The following is a 22867-nucleotide window of genomic DNA, read 5'->3' as shown; positions in this document are numbered from 1 at the left end:
CCTTATATCAGTCATTTCTCACCTCTACCACTGAACTCTCCCTTGTGAAAAAGAAGAAAATTAAGCAAAAGCATCCAATACAGAACCCCTATCTGATAATGGATATATCACTCTGCCCTAGTAATTCCTACCTCCTTGCTGTGAGGGAGGTAGGCCTTCACTGTCTCTTAACCAGGGTCTTAACTGGTTTGTCTATCACAAAAGCGCAGAATAAAAGAATCTCAATGTCCATCTAGTCCTGTGGTGGTGAACCTATGGCATGTGTGCCAGAGGAGGCACTCAGAGCCCTCTATGTGGGTGTGTCTGCCATTGCCATAGCACAGAGTTTGTTACTAGAAAGCCAGAGGGATGTGGGGCTGGGCTGCTCCCCTCTCCCTCTCCATGTGCACCTGAGGACATTTCTCACATCACCTGCCCTTCTAAAAGGTTCGCCATCACTGATCTAGTCCAACCTATATAACAAAGAATCCCTGTTACAACACACTGTCTCACATACTATAAGTGGTGAACCATTACTCAGACTTCAGCTTTCTTTTAGTGATCTTTTAATTGGCATTTTGGTAGCCATTGTGTATACGATTATCTTGGTTCTGGTTATTTCTCTCCATATCACTTCATGGAAATCTTCCCATGTTTCTCTGAATTTCTCACATACCTTATTTTATTATATATACCTATTCCCCATGTTTTCAGCTATTCCCCAATTGATGAACACTGACTGTTATTTATTACAAAAAAGTATTGTTCTGAATATTTTGCTATATATCATACATCTTGGTTTCTGTCTTTGATTTCCTCCAGCATGTGTCCAATAGTGGGACTGAAAGGTTAAAGGTTATGCTCAGTTTAATCTTTTTTCAAAACTGAAAATCAAGAGAGCAACTTGGTGGTTCAGTGGGATTGAGAGCCAGACCTAGAGATGGGAGGTCCTGGGTTCAAATCTGACCTTAGACAGTGTCACTTAACCTCCTGGGCAACCCGGGCAAGTCACTTAACCTCCATTGCCCAGCCCTTACCACTCTTTTGCCTTGGAACTAATACACAGTTTGATGCTAAGACAAGGTGGGGGTTTAAAAACCCCCTGAAAATCAGAAAGGGCAGATTACTTGACAGCTCCACTAAGAATGCACCAGTGTTCCTGTCTACCCCTCCTCTCACCCCAGTCCCTCAGGCACTGATTGGTCCCATCATTTGTTTATCTTTACCAATTGGCATGGAGTGAAGCGAAATCTCAAGAGTTGTCTGAATTGGTGTATCTTTTACTAGAAAGATGTGGAGCATATTTTTCATGGGCTCATTTAGAGTTTGCAAAATCTTCCTTTGAAAATTATTCATATCCTCCAATTTCTTATCTTCTAGGAAATGGCTCTGTGTCTGTGTCAATTCTCTGTACAGTGTGCATATCAGACTTTGATCAGATATGATTGATGCAAAGCATTTTCCCCACTACACCACTTCTCTCCTTAGTCTGCCTTTATTGATTTTATTCATGCAAAAGCTTTTCAATTTTATATAGCCACAGAAGCCTATTAATCCTTGATGCTCGGCTCTGACCCTGGTTCCGTTAAAAATTCTTCCGCATCCCTTACTCCAGCCCTAGCTAGTGCTGAAGCGGGTTTCATTTGGTTCTTTTCGAGTGGTTTTGAATGATGTGGCCTTTATATTTGGGCCCCATATCTGTCCTGAGCTGATTGTGGAATATGGTGCAAGATGCTGATCTAAAAGAGAATTTGTGCCAAACCGCTTTCCACTTTTCCGTGCAGTTCTTACTTAAAAGGGAGTCTTAAAAATCAAAAGAAAAAGGGAGCCCTTTACAGGATGGTTTCTGTTCTGGCTTTCTGGCTTTCTCCAACACGCACGGGGTGGCTGCTTTGAACTTGGGTTCCTTGCTTCTCCAGCGAGGTACACTGATCTCCTTTTCTGTTTTCTCCCCAATCCTGCGGCCTCAGGGAAGAGCTGAAGTTTGGGCTGAGCTTTGAAGGCAACAAGAGATTCAAAGAGGGCACTAAGAGGCCACTGGAGTTTCGTGAGCATGGGAGTGACTTGGCCAGATTAGATGCTCTAAGAATATCAGCTCTTTTAAGCCTGTTCTATATAAACTCAGGTCACTAACTTGTGAGAACAAAGATGAAAATAAATTACATCAAAGCGAATTCATTAAAATCAATATAAAATTAAAATAAGAATAAAAATAGGAAGTTATGCTCAGCAAAATAAAAATATATATATATATCTCACTTTGAGGGCAGCTAGGTGGCTCAGTGGAGTAAGAGCCAGACTTAAAGCTGGGGGACCCTGGGTAAGTCACTTCACCCCCTTGCCTAGCCCTTATACCTCTTCTGCCTTCGAACTGCTATTTAGTATGGATTCTAAGCCAGAAGGTCAGGATTTAAAAATATCACTTTGGCAGAAGTGTGTGCGATGGATTGGGGTGAAGAGAGACTTGAGGCAGAGATTGTCTCAACAATCTAGAAAAGAGGAGATGAGGGCCTGTACAAGGTAAGTAGAGAAAAGGAGTCAGAGACAAGCACTATTTCAAGGGAGCGACGTCATGAATACTGAGTGTGGGGGACATGAAGGACTCAGAGTGCCGGGGATTCTGGTGGTGCCCTCTAGAGAAACAGGGAAAGCAGGCAAAGGGATAGGCTTGGGGGAAAAGATAATGAGTTCTGTTTTGGGTATGCTGGCGACTCAAGACTGGAGCTCAGGGGGTTGGGACTGCATATATAGAGTAGAGTCAGTTATATGACAATAACTGAACCTATGGGAGCAGGAGGAGGTGAAAGAGAGCAAGAGAGGGCAGGACAGGGATCTAGCAAAAGAGAGTGAGGAGTGATCAGACAAAGACGAGGGTAGCTGGGGGGCAGCTGGGTAGCTCAGTGGATGGAGAGCCAGGCCTAGATACAGGAGGTCCTAGGTTCAAATCTGGCCTCAGATACTTCCCAGCTGTGTGACCCTGGGCAAGTCACTTTATCCCCATTGCCTAGCCCTTACCACTCTTCTGCCTTGGAGCCAATACACAGTATTGACTCCAAGACGGAAGGTAAGGGTTTAAAAAAAAAGAGAGTGAGGAGTGATCAGACAAAGACGAGGGTCTGAGAGAGAGTGGTGTCACCAAACCTCTGATAGACGAAGATAGACGACATCCAGGTGGAGAGAGGGTGGTCAGGGTCAGATGCTCCAAAGAGGCCAACAAAGATGGGGATTGGGGAACTGGACCCAGCAATCAAGAGATCATTAGCTACTTGGGAGGGCAGTTTCAAACAAGCAAAGAGGTTGGGAGCCTGGCTGGGGTAGGGAAAGCATCAGAGTGGATCAGAGCCAGAAGTGGGGTCCCAAGAAGGGGAAAGGGCTCAAATGTTGGAGAGTGGAATCCAATGTCTTCCTCATCTTACAGATGAGGCCCAGAAAAGGAAAATGACCTGGCCAAGGTCTCACAGAGAGGAACAACCACCGCGAGTGAAAAGCAGGGAGGGAAGGGATCTGGGCTTTTTTCCCTCCTCACAGAGTTATAGACCGAGTAGTTGCTAGAGTTGGATCATGGAATCCATCTCTTCATTTTGTATTATTTTCCTGAGGGGGGGGGACTATGTTATTTTTGTGAACTTTGACTTAATTTGAGCCTAATTTAGAACAAGAGACTACCTTCCAGACTCTAGAAGGTACTGTGAAGATGCCTGCAGAGGCCACACGCTGCACCAGAAGATCCAGAGTGAACTTTGAGATATGATGAATTTGAACTTTGGGGGGAGTTGAAATGCTTTTGTTTTGAATGTACACTCTTACACCAAAAGGGACTGCCTCCTAATTGGTTTTTGTCAATGCACCTATTAATTGGTTTTGTTCCTTTTCTTTTTTCTTTTCCTCTTATCCCCAAATTATTGTAATTTTCCTTTAAAAATTGTAATATTTGTATATACCTCTAGTTCAAGTTATAAGTTAGTTATCTTTTTATGATCCATTGGGAAGACCGGTCTCCCAAAGAATCACAGGGGGAAGAAATGTATTGATTGGAATCTTGAACCCTGGGGACTATAATTCCCACAATTCCCTTTGCCCTTTTGTGTACCTGTGTGATTCTGTTGATTTCTTATTTATTTTCTTTTTTGTGTGGGTGTGCCCTCTCTGGATCCATGTGGAGGAGAGAGGAGCACTCTGGTGTTTTTGGCTAGCCTTACTTCCTTATACTTTGAGTTAAATATTTAATAAATATAATACTTGGAGTATTAGATATTAATTTTAATCTTTACAATTTTACACATAAGGAAATTTGGGCTCAGAGAAGGTAAGGGCTTTATCTGAGGTCACACAGTTAGTTTGGGATAGATTCAAGACTTGGTCCCAGGTCTCTGAGCTTCTAACTCCTGCTTCTCTCCGTCTTGATGTAGAGTACCCTTCAGAAGCAGACATAGTCTTTATTACTGACGTCATGCAGGAGGTTCTCTCAACTTGGCAGGATCTGCCAAAGCTTGGGCTGCACTGGTTGAGGCTTCAAGGCCCCACGGCCCAATTGAGCAGCACAGATCAAATAAGGAGCCTGTGTGAGGATAGTCATCTGTTCTGCCTTCATCTTGCAAAGATCCTGGGATGTTTCCTTTTTTTGCTTTTTAAAAAATCCTTCTGTCATGGAAATCAACACTGTCTATTGGTTCTGAGGTAAAAGAGTGGTAAGTGCTGGGCAGTGGGGTTAAAGGACTTGACACAGCTAATAAAGGTCTAGATTTGAACTCATGACCTTCCGCCTTGAGGTCTGGCTCTCAATCCACTGAACTACCTAGCCATCTCTATATCAACCTTCTTTATGGGAGAGTGTATCCCAGTAGTTCATTTTATTATGACACCATAGAAAATGCCCTGTCTTGAGCAACTAGCTGACTGGAGTTTATGAGTCTTGGGAGTGGAGACCTACTGAGTACCTCAGACCCGGGCTAGCAGTCACCTCCAGACTCAATCTTCCTTCATCCTGTGATGAGTGAGGGAGTGGGATAGCAACTAGAATGGAAGAATACTGTATTATTAATACTTGTTTTATGGGTAAGGAATAGAGGTTAAGAGCAGGGCAGTGACTTGTCCACAGTCATGCAGCGACCGACAAAGCCTGGATTTGAACCCATGTCTTCTGACACCAAGACCAGTGCCCATTTTGCTATCTAGTCAAGCCTCTCAGTATTGAAGAGGGAGATGGGAGGGGCGGATGTCTCTGCCAGGAGTTGGGAGGGAGATGACAATGCCTAGGATAAACAATAAATACAGCAGCTTAATCAGAAATTGGCTGCTCATAGCATTTAGTCCCCTCAATCAAGGGGGCTTGGGAATCATTCAGGGATGTTTTCCATGGTTGTTGGCATCCCAGATTCCTGGAGTTGGAGCATTTCTTTAATAGAAAGCATGCCAAGAAAGGGAGTTCAGATGAGAACATAAGGGAAGCAAAGTAGGGGTGGCTGACGAAGCCAGGAGTCCTGCAGTCGTGGGAGAAGTGACAGTGGAGCGCAGTGGTTAAACTGGGCATCGAAAGAGGGGTCTCCCCGCCTCAATGGGGCGGGTACTGTCTGCATTAATCAATAAACATTTAGTAAATGCCAACAATGTGCCAGGCACTGCATTAAGCTCGGTGGTTCTGGGTCTACACAGATGGCCCTTATTTGAACAGTAGATGGAACAAGAACTAGTTCTGGACAATTTGAGCCAACAAATGTGTGAAGTCCGAGTTTGGATGAGTTCACAAAGGTTGCTCTCTCTCCCTCTGACCCTGTCCCTGTCCCCCTCACCCCCATCTTCCTCCCTTTTGCTTTCTCTCCTTCTCTCTCTTTCTCTCCTTCCCTCTTTTTCTTTCTCCTCCCTTTCTCTCCTTCTCTCCTTCCCTTCCTCTCTCTCTCTCCTCCCTTTCTCCCTCTTCCCCTCCCTTTCTCTCTCTCTCCTTCCTTTTCTTTCTTCCTTTCTCTCCTCCTTCCTATTCTCTCTGTCTCTTTCCATCTCCCTCTCTCTTCTTTTCTTCTCCATCCCTCCCTTTAACTGGTCATACTCTTTGCTCCAGAGATAACCATGCCCACCCCAAGGAAGCTAAGAAAGGCCTTAGCCCCCCCTCCCCCCTACATTTTTTTTGGCAATAGCAAAGAGCTGGGAACAAAGTGAACGCCCATCGACCGTGGCCTGGTGAAGCAAAGGGTTGTGGCAAGGACGCAATGGAACCTTGCTGTGTCATGAGAAACACCTAAGATGAAGACCTGGAGAAGCACGGGGGGGAGTGAGCAGAACGAGAAGAACAATGTACCCAATGACTACAATGCTGAAAACGCGAAGGCTGTGACTCTATTGACCAGGACCTCAGAATGGGCAGCTCCCTCTCCTCTTTGCAATGGTATGATGTGGACTAGTGAAGACACTCCCTGCCTCCTCAACAATCTTGTTCTCTTTCCTCGGAAGCCTTTGTTACAAGGGCACGTGCCAAGGGGCTGGCTTCTTGTGAAACAGGCCAGCCCATAAGAGGGCCGCCCAAGACTAGGCCTGCTGCGAGCTCGGACCGTGGGGGTCTTACCTTTTTGCTTACTGACTTTCCTGACAGTCATGGCAGCCTGCCTTTTCTGGTTCTCAGAAATTTCGAAGCCTGCAACAGAGGAAACACACACATTGCCTTTGGTGAGACAATGACCCTGAGCAGGGTGCCCTCCTACACATGTCTATCCCTCCTCACCTCCTGGCCCCCCAAGAAGTGCCAAGCTTTTGCTTGAGGCTGACCCACTTTCTTCTTTTTTTTCTTCAAATTCCTTACCTTCTGTCTTGGAACGAATCCTAGGTGCTGATTCCAAGGCAGAAGGATGGTAACAGCTAGGCAATAATGAGGGTTAAGTGACTTGTCCAGGGTCACACAGTTGGGAAGTGTCTAAAGTCACATCTGAACCCAGAACCTCCCATCTCTAGGCTTGGCCCTCTATTCACTGAGCTACCCAGTTACCCCCTCACTTTCCTTTTGGTGTTGAGGCCTGAATGGTAGGCAGTTTAGCCACCAAAAATGGAAGCCTTCCCAACCTTCCCCACAAACCTGGTGGGTCCTGGTCCTTATGTCCCAACTGCTGCCTGTCTGGGTATTTTAACCAACTGAAGTCACCAGGAAACCCCAAACCTTCGGTCAGTGTGATGTATACAAGTCCTTGGCTGCCAGGAAATGCCAGTGGTGCTTGGGGTCTCTGAGGCCGTGCCAACCAAGCACAAACCCAAGCAGACCCTACCAAGCTGAGTCTAGGCCCGACAATGGCCAACTCGTGTCAAGGCTGGTGTGTCTCTGGAGGAGCTCCCTGACACCAGACCGGCTGGATGGCCACTTCGGCCAAAGCAGCCAGCCAGGGCGTCGGAGTGACACGGGACTTCCCAGCAGCATCTACTGCAGCTTCCTTTGCACCAGCAGCCAACTCTGAAAGGCGTAGGCCTCAGAGAACCGCTAACTGGAGTCCTACAGATTCCCAGTCAACGAGTGCCACCAGAAATACCTTTGGGGAAGGAGAGCTTTCACTCTTCTCCCATGCTAAATGGAGACGTACCTCCTTTCTACTGGGGAAAACCAGGCCGGGAAATTGTCTGCTCCCGGTGGAATCAACTTGTGACTGTCTTTGTCTCTTTTCACCCATGTGAAGGGAGAGAGAGCTTGGCAGGCGTGTCCAGAATATTAGAAACGCAAAGGAAAGCTGTCCCTTTCATTAGCTCCAGCAGTCAGCAGTTGAAAAAAGCAAGCAGAAGCATTTCGATGCCAACTTGGCCTGAGGTCCTGGAGCTGAGGCTGTTCTCAGAATCCAGGTAAGACCACAGCTGAACCAAGCCACAATTAATCACAGTTCAGGATAGCGGGGTAGGTGGCTCTGTGGCTAGAGATGGGAGGTTCTGGGCTCCAAATGGACCTCAGACATTTCCTAGCAGTATGACCCTGGGCAAGTCACTTGACCCCCATTGCCCAGCCCTTCCTGCTCCTCTGCCTTGGAGCCAACACATAGTACTGATTCTAAGATGGAGGGTGAAGGTTTAAAAAAATTGTTTGGCTGCTGAGAAAAGGACCAGATTATACCTGTCTGCTTCTTTCTTTATAAAGCTTGCTCTACTTGAATTCGCCTCTGCTATGTTTGTTTATTGAAATGGGAGTTTGATATTTTTTAAAGCTGGAGAAAATTCAAATCCAATATCGAGATCCCAGATAAAAGGCATTCACTGCAATCAAGACACGTCCACCTCCATTTTGTGGCAACACGCTTGGGAACAGGTGAAGGACCCTGGGAGGAAAACACAACCTGCCTGCTGCTTTATTTGCAAACTCAGTGGTACAAAACGACGGCTGATGCCACCAGCAGAAGGCCCTGGAGGTCGCGGAGGTTCTATGGGAGGCCGACGTTGGACTGTAAGCAGTCAGAGGGTTTGGGATTGGGCCCATTCAACTTGCTGGATATAGCATCAAGAGCCATGCCACATGCTGGCAGCCGCTGAATAAAGCCTAATTGATAATTGCTACAGTATTGATTGAGCCTGCGGCTAGGTTTTCAGTGTGGTAGCCACCGTGAGCATTAAAAATCCTATAATCAACTGTTTTTAAGAGGCTTCCCTCCCTCCAGCTGTGGGGAGACGCAATGAGATTCTACGCACAATTCAAAGAATGGAAAATAGTAGTAATTTGGTGTCTTCTAACAGTGCCACAGTAACTTGTGCCAGTTGCCTAAAGGCGGGACAGTAAATGAGAGAATGCAGATGGCGCGGCGAGAGCCACCTCCACCACGACCACCGCGGGCCTAGGAGCTCAGACAGAAGCACCGAAAAGGACTCTCAAGGCACGCATTCAGACAGGGGAGAACCCACATGCTTCCAAGCACGGGGACGGGACTAGACTACTGGGATTTTGTTGGCGTGGGCAACTCTTGTCCCTCCATCCCAATGCGGATTCCGCCTGTTCTGAAAGTTACTGCCTGGAGAGCTGCCCAGGACCCAGGAAGGTTAGGTCATTTGCCCAGGCCACACATGTAGCATGCATCAGAGATGGGACCTGAAACCAGATTTTCCTGGCTCGGAGGCCATTTCTCCTCTATTCATCGGCCCGTCCTGCCTTCCACCAGTTCCTGCTCTCGCTCACTCTCTTTCTCTGAGATATGTGCATGTACATATGTGTTGTGTCATTCAGGCATTTTTCAGACATGTGTGACTCTCAGTAACCCCCTTTCAGGGTTTTCTCAGCCGAGATACCTGAGTAGTTTGCCTTTTCCTTCTCCAGCTCATTTTCCTGGAAGAAACTGAGGCAAATAGGGTCAAATGACTTACCCAGGGTCACAGCTAGCATGCATCAGAACTGGGACTGGAAACCAGTGCTTCCTGGTTTGGAGGCCATTCCTCTAGCCATTTCTCCCATCTCCCTTCTCCTTCCTGTTTTCTCTCTTCCTCTCTTATCTCAAATACATATGTGTGTGTGTTTTTGTTGTTCAACTGCGTCCGACTCTTGGTGATCCTTTCGATTTAATGGCCTGGAACTGACTGTGTGTATACTTGTAGAATGGTGTGTGGCTAAGTCTGAGTGACCATTTCCCCAAAGCCAGACCCTACGATAGCAAAGCCCCACTGGCATTAGAAGGCTCTTAAAGGGCTCTCCCCACAACCCTGGTGAGGTAGGCAGTGTGGACACCATTGACTCTTTTACAGACGAAGAAACCGAAGTTCAGAGAGATGTAGTAGGTTACCCAAAGCCGCCCAGCTTATAAGGGTTACAGGAGAAACCCAGAGAGGTTCTCTTGTGCCTCATAGCTCTCGTTATCATCCATGGCATCTTGCAGGAGAGTATTCCTCCGCTGGAAGGGACGGCTCAGACTTTAAGCCACTCCCACCCCTGCCAACCAGAGCTTGGCTCTCGGTTGGTCAGTCTCTGGGTTTGGGGGATTCTTACCGATTTTTTCATCTTCTTGGACCATCTTTCTCTCTTCTCTGAAAGCCCGGAGCCAGCGAAGCTTTTCCTCTAGTTTCTTGGCAAAGAATAAATGGACTTCCTCGGTCTCCTTGTTATGCAGCTTGAAGGCATTTTTCATACTGACGTTGAAGTCGTCATCACGCCCATCCTCGATGTCGAACACCTCGTACTTATCCATGTCGATGCGGCCTTTGTAGTAAAGGATATCTCTCCGAATCAGGTCCTAGAAGCAAAGGAAGAGAGAGATTTCTGTTGGGGGACAGGGGGCAGTCACACCCTCCAGGCACTGGGGGAACCTTCTACCACTGGCTGATTTTAGGAATACGCCTGGGAAATATTTCAGGTGGATCTAGCCTTGATAGCCCAGCGGGCTGGAACATTGGGCCTCTAATGAGGCCAAGGAGCAGGCCGTGTCCTGCCTAAAGCACTTCGTCCAAGGTAAAAGAGCCCCTCAGCCCAGGCGAGCACACCACTGAGAAGTCATGAGGTACAAGGGATAGATAGAGGGATGAACCTGGAGTGAGAGGCCTGAGTTCAAGTCCATGTTGTCACTTACCATCCACAAGCCTTTGGGGAAAGCCCTTAATGTCAGGGACTTCCAGAATAATGACAACTCCCATGTTTCTTAAAGGTTTCCTGTCTACAAGGTGTTTTCTCATACTAAGGCAATGAAGTATTATTGTGCAGGTAGCAAGGCATGTGGGCCTGGAGTCAGGGAGACCTGGGTTCAAATCTGGATTCATACACTTTCTAGCTGGGTGATCCCGGGCAAGTCACTTTGCCTCTGCCTGCCTCAGTTTCCTCATTTATAATGTGGAGATAATAACAGTACCTACCTGCCAGGGTTGTTGTGGGGACTGAATGAGATAATATCTGTATGGTGATTTCTACAAACCTTAGAGCATTAGAGAAATGTTGGCTACTATGACCATTTTACAGAGGAGAAAACTGAGGGGAAGTCATCTGGTCCAGGTCACATAGCCAATAAGTGGGAGAGGCCAGCGCTAAAACCCTGGAAACCAAGCAGTGTCCCAATGGCGAGGAACTTTGGTTCTCTCCTCTTTGGGAAGGCTAATCCTGGCACTCGCTGCCTGCCTACTTCCTGAGGGAGGTCAGACTACAAAGTGAGGTTATGAGGGGGAGGCACAGACAGAGGAAGGGACTATGAATGGCTTGGGGCAAACCGCCTCTGTTACTGGAAGCCAAAGCATGTGTATGCCCTACTGATGGTGGCTCAGCAGCGTCATCTTCATGTACACAGCATAGCGGGTACACACTTATAAATAGGCCCTTGCCTGGGGCTGGCTGGTAAAAAACAAAACAAAAACAACAAACAAAACAGAGCAAACACAAAAGGTCAATCCTTTGCACATTGATAAGAGAAGTAGATCACAGAATATCAGAGCTGGAAGGGGTCACCTAGCCCAATCCTTCTACTTTCCAGAAAGGGTGCCAAGGGGAAAAGTGATTAGTCCAAGGTCACGCAGCCAGTGGGTCCTCCCAAGCCAAGGCAGGCCTCCTACTACCCTGGCTGGCCTCTCTTTTGGAAGGGTAGGAAGTAGACAGACATGGTTTTCTTGGCCTCGATGTTGGTGACTTATTGCCTAGATGGCGAATTTGTCAATGTTCTTGAGAGCTACCTTAGTGGAGGGGCTGGCCAGGAGCCTGGCCTTCAGAGCTTTCTGTCTTCTATAACTTTCCCAGGATCCTGGAGCCAAGCAAACTCAAGGGACTGTGGAATTGAGAGTGGGGAATTCTGTTCAAGTCTTTTCAAGGAAGAGCTTTCTGGCTCTAGCAAGTCATGAAAACAAGAGTGTCCTGGGCAGGGTGTGGGAAGACCTACCCAAAAGAAGGGCAGACCTGCTTGGAGACAAAGGAAAGGATGAGATGACCTTCGGTTCGGAGGCATGGGTCCTACTCTGAAGGATGAAGCCTTCTCGAGTATCACCCGAGGGCTGGATATTTTGTCTTCCGTTTCATGGATGGGACCTCTGAGCCGGAAGGGACTGGACAGGGGGGCGTTGAGGACAATCCCTAACTGACCAACAATCCCCTCTAGAATATCCTCAACAATTAGTTACCGAGTCTCTACCCGAACACCTCCGGAGACGAAGACCTCACTACCTCAGGAGGCAGTCCAAATCTACTTTGGGAGAGCCCTAACTGTTGAGAAGTTGTTCTCTATATTGAACTGAAATCTAACTGGCACTCCCACCCTGACACCCAGCCCCGCTGCTTGTACTTCTTCCCTCCAGGGCCTCGAAGAAGAAGCCCAGTTCTTGTAGACAAGAGCCCTCCTTGAAATATCTGAGGATGCCAATCATGTCTCCCTCCCCGTTCTGGGCTCAATGCTCAAGTTTTCTCAGTTGCTCCTGCTGTCATGGAGTTTCCATTCGGCCGCCCCTCGGCCTCCCAGCACTCCTAGTGGTCACTCAGCTGTGGGTGGGCACCCACTATCAGTGACAATGCTCAGTGAGGTCTGAGCTCTGGAAACCCTTCCCTCTGGCATCCGATCCTCACCCATCTCAACGGGCCTCTTCCTCAACTGGCCAGCCCTAAGCCAGCCCACTCTCATTCCACTCCAGCCTTCAGTCAAGCGGCTGGGGTAGCATTCGAAAAGCTCATTAATTCTGCTCAACAGATATGTGACAGCTATTCCACTGACCCTCCCGGCATGCCTGCCACTCACGCCCAGTCTGCTGCTTGCAATGCTTTTGCCTTCTTGACCCGGGACGGGGGTGGGGGCTGATTCCTCACACCCTCCAGGAGAGCGAGGCTCCTCGGGGCTATCTGGGAGGGCTGGGTGCAGCAGGCTCGAAAGGCCCCTGGCACAGCTGGTCAACCCCTTAGCCCCTGGGGGGAGACGCAGGTGCTGGTGAAATGCCTTGTCAGAAACTGCTCGTTTTTCTGTCGCCACCTTGGCGGCCATCACGGCCGTGTGTTCCTCTCCAGGAGCACAGCTATAAATAACCTGAGTATGCAGGCTGGCAGGAGACAGTGACTTGGCACCCAAAGCACCAGGTCTGCAGAAAGGGAGGAGGTCAGTTCTCAAGGGGGTGGAGAGCCTACAGAACTACAAATGGGCATTTGGAAAGTTGGCGTAAGCCAGGTCCACTTGGGTTCCCTGGTGGTACCAGATCAGGCTTAGATGGCCCATTCGGGTTTACAACAGCCCCAGCGGGGTGAGGCACAGAGAGCCTAGGACTTGGAGTGGGGTCACCTGGGCCTCAGTCTCCTCTTCTCCATGTGGCAATTGGTATTTCGATTACATTTAACAGGGAGCCTCCAGGCTTTGGAGGGAGGTAGGGAGGTGGTTATCTCCCTTTCACCTAGACCCAGAGAGGGCATGGCATTTCACTAAGGTGACACAGTAGCAAATTTGGAGCTCTAACCAAGGGGCTCCTTTCACTGAGCGCATATGAAGGGTCCAATGAGCAGCTCAACAATAATTATCTGAACTTGGGGGCTGTGCGTGTGTGGGAGGGCGGGGAAGATGAGAAGGGCTTCTGCCAGACTAATCTAATCTCCAGCCTGGCAGCAGAGACACAGGTCTGAGAGATAAGAAGGAAGAGCTGGCTCGTCCAATAGCCTGACTCCAGAAAAGCTTTGCCTTCAATCCCACATGACACATGCTGCCCTGAGCTCAGAAAACACTGTCTAGACAACACAACGCTGAGGGGGAGGAGGAGAAGGAGGTCCAGCTGACTGGAAGGTTGTTCCCACAGGGCAGTTCTCGACCTGTCAGCCTTTGCCTGTAGCTGGGCTTCTAAGGGATCACCTCCCTCTCTCCCCGACTAAGTCCTGCCTCGGTTGCCTCCCTGCTGTTTGAGCTTGGGTGCTTCAACTCTGTGGGCCTCGGTTCCCTTAACTGTAAACAATGCCCGTTCCCCATCCAGCCCACTCACATGGTACCCGGCGTTTAGAAATCATTTTCATCATTGGCATCCTTCTGCTGTTAACAGTTGGCGAGGGAAATCAATGCAACAACAAAGCCAAGTGTCCCAGGTCCTTTGCATCACAAGAGATAGCTGGGATTGAAACCCAGCTCCTCCGTCTCCATCTCCGCCTGGCCTGTTTCCTCTCAGCGACCCAGCCCTTTGGGGCACAGGGGCTTCAGTTCCCCATTTCTAAGTAAGTCAGGAGTAGAGACTCCCGAATGTCTGCTCCAGCTGAAAATGTTATTAATTGGAATTCTGGCCCAGAACACAGTTGGTGCTTCCCTGTCCCTGAGCCTTTCTTCGCTCACACGCTTCATTCTGCCTGCCATACCAGACCAGCCTGCAAGGCCCCGTTCAAGTTCTAGGTTCACTCTAGTCCAGAGGTCAGCCTCCCTCCACTGAGCTCCTACAGCGGCTAGAGTCTGGGCCTGCCGAGGATTATGGGTCCTGTAGGACTGAAATGAATGTCCGCCATTCCAAGGCCTGTATCTGATAACGCTTATTAATAAGCACTTGAAGTAAAGGAATAAAGAGGGAATAATCTAACAAAATAAGACCATGTGACCAAGCTCTTCTTGCCTGTTTAAAAGAACTGCTGGCTATCTTCTCCTGGATCACGTGGAGTATGGGACATTCATTTCAATCCTACAGTCCGTAGGGTAGTTCTTGGGCACACGGTAGGAGTCAAGAAATGCTCGTTGACTTGACGTGCGTGTGGTCGCCTCAACTGGTGTAAGAAGGAGGACTTTCATTCGTGCCCCTGGGCACCTCCCATAATGCCATAAACTCAGGAGGGATCAAGAAACTTTGGGCTGGGCTTGGAGTAGAAGCAGCTGCCTTCTGGGTCAGGTTCCCAAGCTTCCTAGCTCCGCCACTTTGGCCACGCTATTTCCTTTCCCATCTCCTTGTTTCTGTTTTCTTTTTCATCTGGAAAATGGGCTATTGTGAGCATGAAGGGAGATGATGGATGGAGACAGCTTAAACCAAGTGCCAGCTACCACTTATTCTTTTTCTAAAGACTATTTTGGGGCTGCAGTTGTGATTTCAGTGGTTTAAGGAACTCTCAGTGAGGAAATTCCTTCTGTGAATGTGGATTGGCATGGGCTCTCCCATTTATTGTCTTGGAGAGTTACCCATCAGGTACATTGTTATTGGTATAATTTATGATTGAAGATGGGCCATCCTAGTTATACAGAATTTCTATGAGCCTGTAAGTGCCCTGAGGGCAGAGACGAGCTGATTTTTATCTCGGAAGCCCCTAGCACGGTGCCTGGCACTGTGGGTACTTAATAATGTTGTCGAGAATTTAGATTTTCTGCTAGCATAGTCACGCCAGCCCCTGCTCCCTGCCATAAGGTTCCCTCTCTCTCTCCCTCCCTTTCTCTGTCTGTCTCTGCCTCTCCCTCCCTCCCTCTCTCCCTCTCAGCATTCATGGAAGCTGACCCAGACCTGCCTGTCCAACCTACTCTCCCACTAGGCCCCTTCATGGGGTCTCTGGAGTCCTCCACCATTCCCCACTCCCATAATCCCCTCTGCTGTCTATTGACCTCTGTTCTGGCCATCCCAGCCCCCGGGTTGCCCATACTCAGAATGGACTCCTAAACTCTTTCCTTCCACTCAGGTTCTAGCCACTTCTCCCATGATGTCTTCCTGAACGCTACCTCCTCCCACCCCAAAGGGAAATTGGTCCCCTGGTCCTCAACTGCCTGTGCTCATTTCACCTAGTCCTCTCTTCTGTTCTCTCTAGCTGGATATATGGCCTACTTCCTTATTAGACTGTAAGCTCCTTGAAGGCCCAACCCACACTGCATTTCCTCTCCTTATCCTCAAGCATTCAGCACATGAAGGGGTTGAAAAGAACGGAGGAATACCATCAAGGACCAAGTTACCAACAACCATAGCTATGGCGGGAGGAGGAGCAAGGAAGAGGCTGGAACCAGCATCCCATGGCCAACCCAGCAAAGCTATGGAGGGCCAGTCAGCCCTAGAGATTGGCTTCTGCCAAGTATCATGAACCACAGGAGGGTCACTACTGTGGCAAGGTTGGCCTGAATGACTGGCAAGGGAGCTGGGCCAGTCTCAGGCCTCCCAGCACCCCAAGTCTAATCAGCATGAAAGAGAGACCTGCTGATCTGATCTAGCCCAGGGCTCAGCCACCTCTTCAGCCCTGAGGGCCCCCAGCGGGATTAAGCAGTACCACTGGTAGACCAAGGGCATGGGCCATGGGAAGAAGGAAAAAGAATGGGAGTTGGAGAAGAGGAAGGGGGCAAGGGAGAGAGATGTGTGGGGAGAAGTAGCAAGGCAGTCTCCAAACTAATGTCTCTAGAGCCCCTGAGATGTCTAACTGATCCTCCTGTCTGAGGGAGTGGAGGGAGCACTGGGAGAGGAGAACCCGGGAGCAATGGGAGAGGAGAACCCGAGAGCCCTGAGTTCTAGGCTAAGCTCAGTTGCAAACTCGCTGTGTGGCCTTGGATGAATGAGTCACTTTTTCTTTTGGAATCTCAGTTTCCCCCTCTGTAAAATGAAGGGGTTAAACTAGATGATCTTTAAGGTTCTATCCAGCTTTAACATTCTGCATTCCAAGGCTTCTCAAAACTTAGGCATTTTGCTTTTTAAGCCCCCCTCCCAACCTCCCCCTGACACTCCCTATTCTGAGGCCCCTCCCAGCACTGACAATCCCTGTTCTGAGGCCCCTCCCAGCTTTGACACTCCTTGTTTAAGGCCCCTCCCAGCACTGACACTCCCTGTTCTAAGGCTCCTCCCAGCTCTTACCCTCCCTGTTCTAAGGATCCTCCCACCTCTGACACTTCCTGTTTAAGGCCCCTCCCAGCTCTAACACTCTGTTCTGAGGCCCCTCCCACCTCTGACACTCCCTGTTCTGAGGCCCTTCCCAGACCTGACACTCCCTGTTCTAAGCCCCCCCAGCTCTTACACTCCCTGTTCTAAGCCCCTCCCAGCCCTGACACTCCCTGTTCTAAGCCCCTCCTAGCTCTGACACTCTCTGTTCTAAGCCCCTCCCACCTCTGACACTCCCTGTTCTAAGCCCCTCCTACCTCTTACACTCCCTGTTCTAAGCCCCTCCCAGCCCTGACACTCCCTGTTCTAAGCCCCTCCTAGCTCTGACACTCCCTGTTCTAAGGCCCCTCCAGGTATGGCATTCTCTCTTCTAAGGGGTCTTCCCAGCTTGGGCATGTTATATTCTAAGGGCCTTCCCAGCTCTGACATTCTGTGTTTTCTGGTCCAAGGGCCCTAACAAGGAGACTGATCACTTGAGTCTGTGTCCCTGTCACTTCCTCCATCGATTTCTTTTTGAAAGCAGTTAGGTCTCATGTCTGATTCTCCTTTACCCATTTCTTCCATCTCTAGTGAAAATAGGGGAGCCAGGCCAGACAATCAAAGGAGCAGGGAACCTGGAGTCTTTCATGCTTCTGGCTTCTACCCGTAGTCCACCTGAAAGATAACGTGATACTAAAGGCCCAGCTTGTGGATGCCCAAGTCTTGCCTGTTGCTGTTAGCACTTGGTTTCTACATCACCTCTTGCCATCACGGACAGATGCAACTTAGCCCTTTGCTGTTGAGCAGAAAGTGGCCAATCATGGACTTCAAATGGAAGTTCTTGTCTGAAGTCTCATGGTGAAAATGTGAACTCGATGTAGCCAGTCACTAATTCCTGCTGCAATAGGGAGAGGCTTCTCATCAGAAGCAGTCTTTACCTCGATTCCCACACAGGTCCTCCTGTGTCGGGTTAGCTGTGGGTGCTTCTGTTCTCCTAAACACTGGCTTGGGTTTAGCTCACTGAGCAGCTATGCCCTGGGCCTTCTTTAGCTCTATTCCACATGCCTTTCTTTGTTCAGGCCTCCCGCTGGTCTGGACTCTACAGGGCCAGGCTGGCTGCAGACTAAGTGCTGTCTTTGCTTCTGGCCTTGGCTCTTCCAGCACCAGTTCAGAAGGTCCTACTCCCAGAGAAGTAGAACTAGAAGGGTCTGAAGGATCATCTGGCCCAATCTCTTCATCTGACAAAGGTGGACACCGAAGACCAGGGAATGGACATGACCGCCTCCAGGACACTTGCTAGTGATGGGTGGATGGATTTGGAGAAGACAAAACCAAACCGCTTCTTGCCCATTCTTCCTAGCTGGTTTCCACGTGCTCCCGCAACAAGCAAGGATGAAGACTTGTGAAGTAGGCCACTCTGCTTGTCCTGCTGCAAGTGGCCAGGCGTTCCCTTGAGCCTGGTGGGCTAATCGAAGCTTGGTGGGGTGCTGGGAGCAGAGCTAGGCAGAAGGTGAGCTGGTGACCACCTCAGTTACAGATCCACAGCCCTTCTCCTACTCAGGCTCAGCTCCAGACTGAGTCAAGAGTCAGCCCACTGGAGACTTGGGTTCAACTGATGAACAGAACTTGAAGAAGCAGAGGGGCAATCTAGGTCATGATCGCAACTACAGACAGGACAAGAGTAGCTGAAACCAAATGTGGTGTCGTCGTGATGATGGATGAGGAAGCCGGGTGTCAGAGAAGAGTAGATTCTAGACTTCTCACTCACCCTTCGGAGCCGAGGTGGGACACACAGTCAGGCTTGGGAGGTGTTGATTGCGACTCTCTCTGTCTTTCTTTGTTTCAAGGTATGGATGGCTGGATAAGGAAGTGGGGTGGAGAACAGACTCCAGAATGAAGGTGATGTAAAAACAAGAGATCAGTATAGCTTTTGGAAAGAGGCAGCTAATTTGCTCAGGACACGCGCTTTCAAAGCTGAGGTTGTAGCCACCCTTGACTCCACACACACACACACACACACACACACACACACACACACACGCCACATCAGATACACTGCATATAGACAGGCACACATACACAGAAGAGGGAGCTTCAAACCAGATGTGGGATTTATGGCCTGAGCTAGAAAGTCTCAGATGGTCATTCATTCTGGGGGGTGTCCCAGGGAGTGGGGGGACTGGAGGTCCAAGCTGAGAGGGTGAGGCCGAGCCCTCCAGACCAAGGACCGTCTAGCCTTTCTGGCTATTCCTCCACCACTAGTGTTTTCTCCTGTAAGCCTGAGAAGGGCACTTAGAATACAAGTTCTGATCCAGAAATGGCTCCCTACCATGGACAGAGCAAATAAGTGTGCCCCGCAATCTCAGAATGAGAGGGGACTTGAGGCGCTTTTGATTGAGCTTGTCTGCTTAGCTATGGCTTGAAGGCCACCTGAGATAAGTCAGTCCTGTTTTGGACAGGAAGGCATTTACCCTCTAGGGGTTACTCCATAGGGTCTCTGGATCCAAATCCCTCTCTGTCAACGATTACCAATGTGACCACGGGCAAGTTTCTTCCCCTCTGTGGGGGTTGTTTCCTCCTCCGTAAAATGAAGGGTTTGGACTCAATGACTTCTGAAGGCCCTGCCAGCTCTAGATCTAGGATCCTGTGTGATCTTGGATAAGTCCCTTCCCCCTCCTGGGCCTTAGTTTCCTTCTCTGTAAGCTGAGGGGTTGAATTGGTGGCCTGTGAGATTTCCTTGAGCTCCTGGGTCTCTTAGCCACTCCACCTCTGCCTCAGCAATCTGGCTCTTCCTCTACCTCGGTTTTCCCATTTGAAACTTAGCTTGCTAATCCCTGGGGCTAGGGATGGCCTTACCCATAGGTAGATTGGGCTACTGCCGTTCAGAGGCACCGGGGGTCCCCCAGAGCTCCTGAATTCCATTTTCTACCCACTTAGCGATGCCCAAGCCCTTCTCTCACTCTCTGGAAATGGCTCAGAATTCAAATGCTGACCTGCTAGAAAGGAACAGGGGAACCAGAGCTTGATGCTCAAGAGAAGTCTGGGTTGACGTGGCCCTGAGATGATCTACTCCAATCTCTTGACTTTAGCTGACAAGGAAATGAAGGCCCAGAGAGAGAAGGGAACACTTAATCACAGGTTTTAGAGCTGAGAAGGGTCTTTGAAAGAGCAGCCTCATCCAGATGAGGAAAATGGAGCCTGAGTGGGCTCACTGCCTAAGTAATGATCCTGTGTGTAGAAGGGAGGAGGAGGAGGGAGAAAACAAAGGCTTCTGGGTAGGAAAAGCAGGCACTGCACAGTAAAGAGAGATAGGAGGCTGGGGCCTCCAAGGTGAGGCACTGGCCAGTTCAGGCCTTCCCTCTTGCAGTTAGTTTCAGGAGTTCTTACCCCTGCGCTGTGAACCATGGCAGGCAGGGAGACCCATGGTGAGCTGCAGCAAGGGATGCAGGGGCTTGGGTGCCCCCTCCCCCCAGCCCCTCCCAGCCCTCCCTTCCCCCCGCCCCCCACAGTGCCCAGCCCTCTCACCGAGCTCTGTGCCGCCAGGGAGGCAGGAGAAGGAGCTTCCCGGAGCTGGGTTACCTTTTTACAGAGGACCAGCTGGTGGTCAAAGAGGAAGAAGACCCTCTGCTGGCTGCGCCCGTACGGCTGGTAGATCCAAGACATCTCCCCAGTGTAGATCAGCTCCGAGCTCCGATCCAGGATGTCCTCCCCCTGAGAGAGACAAGGGCAGGTTAGAGGCTGCCCGAGAAACCACCATCCCTCCCTCAGTTCCTTGGGATTGGGTGGAGTGGCAACAGACTTGTTGGCTATGCCACCAACTGTGCTGCAGAGAAGTGGTTCACTAATTTTACAGAGGGAGAAACAGAGGCCCAAGGAGGGGAAGTGACTTATCCAGGACCACATAGCTAATCAGTGGAGGAAATAGAAACTAGAACCCAGGATTCCTCCTCCCGGTTATGGAAATCTGTTACATCTTTATTTATTTATCTCTTAAAACCCTCACCTTCCATCTTAAACTCAATATTGTATATTGGTTCAGCTGTAAGGGCTGAGCAATGGGGCTCAAGTAACTTGCCCAGGGTCACCCAGCCAGGAAGAGTTTGAGGCAATATGTTATATAATTGACCCCATTCTATGTCTCCCTTCCCTTTTCTCTTAGTGCAAGCCTCTCTTTCAGCCCTGGATTGATTTTTACACGCCATATCATGCATCGTCGTTCCATGTCGCCACATTTACATAGCCACCGTATCACCAGAACCCTTTACTTCCCCGCCCTCTTTCTGAGTAAATCCCTCCTCTCTTCTCTACTGCGGAGAGTAACTTGAGAGTTACAGAGATGCCCTGTCCACACAGGCAGATACATTTTGGCCTTAATGCGTCCCTTCCATTTTCTCTTTCTTATTTACCTTTCTGGGCTTTCCTTGTGTCTCACATTTGGCCTGCAGATTTTTTGTTTAGGTCTGCCTTATTCCTCAGGAATGCTGGGAAATCTTGTCTGACTGAATGACCGTTTCCCCCCCTCATTTTGCCGGAATGGGGACTCTGGGCTGTAAACCCACATCCTTCACCTTCCGGAGTATCGCATTCTGTGCCTTCTGCCCCTCTGATGTCGAGGCTGCTAGCTAGGAAGTATCTGGGGTCAGAGTTAAACCCAGGACGTCCTGTCTCCCAAGCTGGCTCACTACCCACTGAGCCATCTTGCTGCTTCCAGAAGAAAGGAAGGTGGCCTGGGGAGTGCAGAGGGGTGGCTTGAATGGAGTCCTGCTGCTAAAGTTAAGCCAGAGGAGATGGCTTTCTCAGGCAGCATCAAACGCAGTCATTTGCAGCTTCGCTTGGTTAGGAGTGAGACTGTGGATGCCCCTCCCTCCACTGCAGTGGGAGGATGCTGGAGGGAGGAGGCAGGTGGGCCAGACTCATCCATAGGCAGGCCTCATATCTGAGAGAGCGTGAGTGTGTGTGTGTGTGTGTGTGGCTACTGTTGGAGCTATAATTAAGGAGGAGACAGGAGGGCAGAGGAAGCTAGCTAGGAGCCATGAGCACTGCTGGGCCCACCCCCCAAGCTGTAGGAACCCCTCCCTGTGTTCCTTCGAGGCCCAGAGGGGGAAGGGACTGGCCCAAGACCGAGAGCAAATGAGTGATGGGGAGAGGATGTGCCCAGGGCTCCTGAAGCCTGGACCGGAGTTCGTTCTCATCAGGCCCTGCTGACATTGGGCTATTTTATTTCCTTTGCAAAGTGTACACTTGAGGGGCAGCTGAGCAGTGGTTAGAGAGTCAGGCCTGGAGACAGGAGGTCCTGGGTTCCAATCTGACCCCAGGCACTTCCTAGCTGAGTGACCCTGGGCAAGTCACTCAACTCCAATCACCTAGCTCTTCCCACTTTTCTGCTTTGGAACCGATATTTGGTATTGATTCTAAGACAGAAGGTGAGGCTAAAAAAACAAAAACAAAAATAAAAATGTGTACACTTGAGCAGATGGTACAGGCCTTTTCCTTTCCAGATGAGTAAGGGGGGCCAGACAGAGGGAGAATCTGCTCATCCTCTTATAATCAGAGCCCCCCTCCCCGCCTCCCCGCGGTTAATTAAAATCTGCTTAATTAACACTGGAGAGGTGGCTGCTACCTGGCTCTGTGGTCCTATCCTGCCAGGGAACGATGCCCGGCTGCCCCATCCCTCCACTAAGAAGCAGTAAGTAGCAAGGCCACACTTCCCAGGAAGCCTCCAGGCTTCAAGTTAAGGGCAAGGACAGCCCCCAGAGCCTTGGAACAGTCAAGGACAAGTCAAATCCTGTGGGCAGTCACTGAAGGCCAGAGTTGGAAGGGCCTTAGAACAGGGGGTGTCACAGCTGGGAGGAAACCTGGAACCCAGAATGCCACGTAGAACAAAGAAGGTCACAGCTGGGAGGGGCCTTAGAATTCAAAATGGTAGAGCTGGTGGGGCCCTCAGCACAGGCTGGGGCCTGGGAGATGAGTAATGATGACCCGATTTCAGAAATGAAGACTGAGGCCCAGAGACAGGATGAGCTTCATCCTCAGCCCCACAGTGGATTGGTGCAGAACCAGGGCCAGAGCCTTGAGCCCCAGGACGCCACGCCCCAGGTGTTCTTCATCATATCTCCTTGCTGCCACTGCTAATGCCTTCTCCTAATAGAAGCTGAATGGGCATTCTGGGCTGGAGGCCAGGGCTCTGAGCTGAGCTGGGAGGATACCTGGGAACTCAGTTAACATTTCC

General features: G+C 49.7%; 1 protein-coding gene and 1 non-coding gene across 11 annotated transcripts in view; both read right to left on the bottom strand.

Annotated features, from left to right (window-relative positions):
• The window catches only part of ARHGEF9 (Cdc42 guanine nucleotide exchange factor 9), a 288936-nt gene that overhangs the window by 7520 nt on the left and 258549 nt on the right, over positions 1–22867 (bottom strand). For all 10 annotated transcript variants that reach the window (XM_056808819.1, XM_056808820.1, XM_056808818.1 and 7 more), the window contains 3 exons: positions 20218–20349; positions 9905–10148; positions 6536–6604 (listed from right to left, as the gene is read on the bottom strand). In XM_056808819.1, the coding sequence (XP_056664797.1) occupies positions 6536–6604; positions 9905–10148; positions 20218–20349 (445 nt within the window). The remainder of the gene's footprint in view (positions 1–6535; positions 6605–9904; positions 10149–20217; positions 20350–22867) is intronic.
• MIR7368 (microRNA mir-7368) lies at positions 18139–18196 on the bottom strand. The gene has a single exon (NR_127619.1). It is a non-coding gene; the product is annotated as a microRNA mir-7368 (primary transcript).

The sequence above is a fragment of the Monodelphis domestica genome, chromosome X (assembly GCF_027887165.1).
Source record: "Monodelphis domestica isolate mMonDom1 chromosome X, mMonDom1.pri, whole genome shotgun sequence".
NCBI lineage: Eukaryota > Metazoa > Chordata > Mammalia > Didelphimorphia > Didelphidae > Monodelphis > Monodelphis domestica.
This window is presented reverse-complemented; position numbering and strand designations above follow the sequence as displayed.